The 6,052-nt window shown below is 45.2% G+C and overlaps 1 protein-coding gene and 2 non-coding genes across 4 annotated transcripts; all 3 read left to right on the top strand.

The window, feature by feature from the left end:
- Positions 1–140: 140 nt before the first annotated feature.
- On the top strand, positions 141–5,761 carry LOC136514108 (uncharacterized). Of its 2 annotated transcripts, none has more exons than XM_066508089.1 (4): positions 141–196; positions 4,891–4,988; positions 5,076–5,402; positions 5,565–5,761. In XM_066508089.1, the coding sequence occupies exons 2-4, from the start codon at positions 4,925–4,927 to the stop codon at positions 5,702–5,704; spliced, it is 531 nt and encodes a 176-aa protein (XP_066364186.1). In that variant the 5' UTR covers positions 141–196; positions 4,891–4,924; the 3' UTR covers positions 5,705–5,761. The 2 variants fall into 2 exon arrangements, with proteins under 2 accessions (XP_066364186.1, XP_066364185.1); XM_066508088.1 differs by having other exon boundaries at positions 143–196; positions 4,153–4,988.
- On the top strand, positions 351–443 carry LOC136514672 (small nucleolar RNA snoR26). The gene has a single exon (XR_010773813.1). It is a non-coding gene; the product is annotated as a small nucleolar RNA snoR26 (small nucleolar RNA).
- On the top strand, positions 595–680 carry LOC136514673 (small nucleolar RNA snoR27). The gene has a single exon (XR_010773814.1). It is a non-coding gene; the product is annotated as a small nucleolar RNA snoR27 (small nucleolar RNA).
- Positions 5,762–6,052: the final 291 nt, after the last annotated feature.

Raw genomic sequence — 6,052 nt, 5'->3', positions numbered from 1 at the left:
TGAAGGCTTGAAAGGCCCATGTTGAATTTCTTGCCGAATAAAAGCCCAATGGTCCTGGCCCGCCAGGATGTTAGGGTTAGGATTTAGGTCTCGGCAGGGCATGCCAACTCCAAGAACCACAAAGCCGCCGGTTTGCCTGTCCCTCGTCCAGTCGCCGCAGTCGGCGGCGGCGGTCCTCGAGCTCGGCCACAGTACGGTAATCCTCAATCCTGCTAGAAAATTGGATCCATAGTCTCAGAAGGATTGAATCCAGTCTCTGTTTCTGGTGCACCTTTCCGTTTTAATCATTCATCGGTTTTTTGCGCTGATGGAATCAACTTTTTCGAATTCTTCCATTTGTTTTCCTGGAAATAGCATCAATGATGTTACATCCATATTTACTCATCCTTGCACTATGAGCTGCGCGATGAAGAAATCAATGGGGAAAGTTGCCTGAGATGCTATCGTGTTTTCTCTTCATTTGTTTTTCTTCTTCTTATGGTGTGTCTGTGGATTGCTTACACCCATATTTACTCATCCTTGCACTAATGAGCTGCGCGGTGAAGAAATCACTGGGGAATGATGTGTGAGATGCTATCATGTTTTTTCTTCGAGTCTGGATCGATGATGCAACTTTTTTCTGCGTTATCTTTCTGCAGCCTTTAAGGTGCTGAAGAATACATTACCTTCTGAGATCCATGGCAAAATTCACTCTGCATCAGTTTTCGGGGCCATTTGGCAGCGTTACTTGTGCAGCTTCTCCGGGAGAATCACTCCTCAGTCAAACAGATTCTCGTGGGAGCGGAGAAGAATCACTCCTGGCTCCATTTAGAGCTAAGAGCATCAACCTTCTCATGCGCTCCCCACCAGAATGAACTGAGAGTGAGAGACTCTGTGGTTCGTGAGTCGTGACCATAACTTGTCACGCCACAGCTGTACCATAGATTTTTTAGGCAGCTGTTTGGTTGAGACAACTCACGGTGGATCTCACTGAGTGTTTGATTGAGACAACTCACGGTGGATCTCACTAAGGGCACGTTCGGTTAAGCTAAAACCTAGCCAGGAATAATTCCAATTGACGAAGCCTATTCAAATTAGAATACGAAACCAGCCTGGATTATTTCCAGGGAGCCATTCCCCTTCAACCGAACGGGCCATAAGTGTTTGATTGAGACAACTGGAACTGGTATGAAATGGTTCCATCTTCCATCCTGTGTTTTGGTTAGGGACGGATTGATGCTAAACCTAACACAACCGGGTGGGAGACTAACTAATCAAATACTAAAAGATTTTGCATAAGTGAAGCTATATGAGTTTGACTTCCTAACAGTATTGCTATCTATCAACCGGTTAACCGGTTAATTTAGGAGCTTGTATCAACTGATTTTTGGGCCGTTCGTTTGCCGTCCGGCAATGGCCCAGGCCGTCCGATGCGTCCAGCTTTGTTAGATGTATGCATCCATAGTACGTGGCGAAAGTGGAGCAGCGGCCGCCATGCCTGCTAGCTGGGCGCGTGCACGCAGGAGATCGATCCAGGATAGTCGCATGCAGTTAGCTGTTGCGTGATCCAATCCAGGACACGTAGCATGCAGTTCATCATGGACCCTTCTCGCTATAGAAAAATTTGTAAATTTGTAAGTTTGTGAACAATTTGATGATATTTATGAATAATTTGATATATATATATATATATATATGTATTTTTTTCTCTCTGATATTTGGAATCTATAGAAAAAATTTGTAATTTTTTTTAAAAAATTGATATATATTTGTGCTATTTCCAAATTACATCACTTGTTTAATAAATTATACTGAAAAAATCATTGTAAGTATAGTAATAAGATAGTGTAAATATAGTTAGAAGACGGCATAAGTGCATAATAAAAATTTTGTTGACAAGAGGGACCAAAACAACTAAATGTTACCCAGAGGGACCAAAACAACTAAATGTTACCCAGACATATCCCTTCCTAATTAAAAAAAATCATAACAATTATTTACTGAAGTTAGGAAATGAAGCAGAAAGCGTCATTATGAAGGGACAACTTTTAGATAATAACCACTAATAGTAAAAAAACACTAAGAGCAGTTTTTTTTTTGAGATGAACACTAAGAGCAGTTTGATTATGTATGTAAATCATCATAAATTGATGCAGTCTTTTGATTAACTAAACTAAAGACAGTATATGATTGGTTTTACAACAAGATTGATTTTATTACCTGCCTTTTATTTGAATTTTTTTTTACCAAAGACAGTATTGGACTGTTGGCGATCAGCATGGGAAAAATATGTACCATAAAACTCATTTCTTCATGAAAACATGGAAACTCGTTTGGAATATGCATTTTGGTTGCTCGAAAAAAATTTGGAAGGTAATTTTAAACCAATTTGAATCAGAATTTTGAGTATATGGAGAGGAGCTTTAGTATCATGCAAACATGGATAATTTGAATGTGATTATGTGCGTGCATGGAGGATATAGGATATGAGATCGTCAAAATTTAATGGATATGGATTATCCACACATTTTATACATATTATTATTTGATGTTTTAAATAGGATATTCAATAATTTCTTCTCCTAATTAAAACCAAAAGAATTCAGGATAAAAAAGTTTGTTAGTCTTTTATGTTCTAATTTTGAATTTAGAACTTGATGGTTGTTATTACCTTTTGCTAATAACTTATCATTTGTGGGCGTGCATATCTCGTTCAGTGTTAATTGAGTCAATGCGATAGCCAGCCACATCATCATAGACTGCGATACAAGACTACTACTCCATCTCGCCCTAAATAAGTTATTGGAGAAGGGTTTTTTATCCAATTTTGCCAAAAATTAAGATTAAAAACTCTAGGAGATGCTCTTACTACTCAGACCATCTCTAAGAGTTTCCAAAACGCTTGCAAAACCGAGCTCCCCAGCGCGCAAACATACGCACGATTGCGCGTATCCTCACTCGCTTGAGCGCGAGTGCTAGAGGAAAAGGACGAAAGACAAGGTTTGAGGTGAGAAAAACGCAAGAGAGAAAGAATTGGTGGAAGGGCTTAAACGGGTATAGAAAAACGTCATAAATCTAGGACTGGGTCGAGGAAAAAAAGTGCTGCAGAAAAAACTTTTTGCAACAAAAATATTGGAAACTTTTAAAGATGTCATTCTTTATTCCTCTCAATACTTTTTAGGAGATGCAAAACTTTATGTTTTTAGGATAAAAATATTGGGTACTCTTAAGATGCTCTCACATCCTAAATTATAAGATGTTTTGATTTTTCTAGATATATAGATTTTGCTACACACTTATATATAATATACACTATGTCTAAATATATGATAAAAATAATATAGATCTAAAAAATAAAATCATCTGATAATTTAAAACAGGTGGAGTAGTAGAAAGTTTAGATGATGGTGAGGGGATGGAAGGTGACAGTGATGTAGCAGCCGCACGGATCTTCTTTTCTTATTTGGGAAGAAAAACGATGTCCATCGACGCCCCCTATTTGACCCCTACTTCTAATTTAGACAGTGGAGGTAAAAAAAAAACTGCTCTAACAGACCCTCCCTGCTACACTGTCTATTTTTTGCTGGCCCCATACTTTTCCTCCTTCAACCCCTACTGGCTTCCTACTCCACTCCTCCTACTTTTTCCCCTGTTTCTTCACCTGCTTCCACCAGCGTGAATCACGACTCCACCGGCGCGACTCGCGACCTTCACCTGGCCTGCCCCCGGCGTGACTCCGACGAGCCCCAGCGCGGCCCCGGTCCTACCCTTGGCGTGACTCCAGCAAGCCCGCCCCGACGCCGCCTGATCTCTGCTCCGGCCATCAACGGGAAGAAGATGAGAGATAATGATGGGTCGGTCCCACATGTCATCCTCTGTAAGGATGGATTTGGGAGATCTATTCTAGATAATGTTGCTGGAGTAAACCACGAAATCTGGATAGTTTGAAATGGGTAGCTACCTGAACAGAGAATTAGAGGGTGTGTTTTAGGTAGCATTGCGGGAGGTCGATGAACATCTCCTATTGTCTTCTGCTAAGCAAATCAAAACAAATGCACAATCCTTGTGCCACCGAGTGTGAAATTATATTATATTTTAGGTGCAATATCTGTACATTGGTCAATGCCTATGGGCCAACATACTAACTTACTATTGTATTATTTGTAATAAAAGGTTAAACTTTTGACTGCCACAGGCGCTTGCGTGCTTCAACTCAATTGATTTGGTAGCACCTTTCGCCGAAAATCTGATAACGTGTTCCTGCGAGCTCGGTGGTGTGCGTCCAATCGGAGCAAGCCAGCCCGATCTGTACTTTAGCCCATCGGAAGAGACGGAGACCATGCAGCGACTGGTGACAAAAAGGCCCGACTGCACGTCCATACGGTTGGGTTGGTTTTTTCAGTGAGGCTTCACTAAAATAGTGCACCCTGATGGACCGAGCCGTCGTCCGCTAATAACCTGGTGAAGCGAATGCGACGACACGGCAGTGTGGCAGATTGCAAAGTGCCGATCACTAAAATAGTTCACGCCGGATTTTAATAGAACCTATCACAATCGCCTCCCGTGCGACGTGTGCGACGTGTCGAGCCGATAGACGTCCTTTTCCCGTGAAACACAATCGGAGATACGGTGGATCACCGGCACTCTACGAAAGGATGTACTGAGAAATCTAGGGCACCTGCAGTCAGAGAGACAGAGGGGCCGGGCACGGCAGGCAGTGTGTTGCGGTTCAGAGTTCAGACCATCGCTAGACAGCGTGCCGCGTCGTCTCGGCTTGTCACACTCAGACGTGAGAGATGACTCGCGCGTGCGTGACTGTTATATAAACTCACAGCTCCTTCACCGACTCATCAGCATTCAGCACACACCAAGTACGACTCTCCAGCTAGCCTGTGCCTTTTGGCTATTCAGATTGCTGATCTCAGGCAAAGCATAGCCCGCGTCAATGGCTTCCTCCGCCGCTTTCGCCGTTCTCCTCGTCCTCGCCGTCGCTGTGCAGTCCGCTCGTGGTACGTATATCCCTGCTGCCGCTGCCACGTTAAACGGTTAAAGTCGTTTTCTTTGTTTTGCTTATCAATGGTGGATGCATGGTGCAGGTGGTCAGCTGGCGTGCGAGGAGCTGCCGCCGGACGTGTGCGCGTTCGCGGTGTCGTCAGGCGGGAGGCGGTGCGTGCTGGAGCGCACGCCCGAGGGCGTGCACCGGTGCCAGACGTCGGCGGTGGGCGGCGCGCGGGGCCTGGCCGAGTGGGTAGAGACCGACGCCTGCGTGCGTGCCTGCGGGGTCGACCGCGCCGCGCTGGGCCTCCCCGTCGCCAGCGCCACGGCCGAGGACCGCCGCTCCTTCCGGGCGCTCTGCTCGTCGGCGTGCCGGGACGGGTGCCCCAACGTCGTCGACCTCTACGCCACCGTCGCCGCGGCTGAAGGTGCGTGCACGCGCGCGCCCGCCGTATATACGATCTGATCACTACAGGGAATCGAATATGCATGCTTGCCATCCATGTCCTGCATTGATCAATTAACGGTTTAATCTCTTCCCGGAGTTGACGATTTTCTAACGTACGGTACGAAACTGATGATGGGTGTAGGTATGTCGCTGCCGGCGCTGTGCGAGGTGCAAAAGCAGGCTGGGAACCGCCGCATGATGACTGGGATGGCTCCGCTCGGTGCTCCGGTCGCCGCCCCGGTCGCCGCTCCAGAGGCTGCGCCAGCTCCTTGCGAAGAATGATGTACTCACGATTTTTACTGCAGCGTGAATATATAGTTGATGCACAGTGTTGGGGATACTACCCGTATGCAGTGTCATACTGCATACGTAGTACGTGTATCCGAGACAGTTTGCATTGTTTTTTGTATGAAATAAAGCTCTACGAGAAATATTTGTCGTCCCATTATCGATCTTCAATTGGTTCTGTGCACTCAGATCTTCCTAATTTTCCTATTGCAAGTGTTAAACTGTTTCTTCCTCGCCAAAAAAACACACACTAATGCTCCTGTGAGGTTCCGGGCCTGCGCAGCGGGCCCAACATCAACGGGCCTGTGGCCTCTCCAACCGATTCCGCTCCCCAACTCATCT

Source organism: Miscanthus floridulus, chromosome 16 (genome assembly GCF_019320115.1).
Source record: "Miscanthus floridulus cultivar M001 chromosome 16, ASM1932011v1, whole genome shotgun sequence".
NCBI classification, from domain to species: Eukaryota; Viridiplantae; Streptophyta; class Magnoliopsida; order Poales; family Poaceae; genus Miscanthus; species Miscanthus floridulus.
This window is presented reverse-complemented; position numbering and strand designations above follow the sequence as displayed.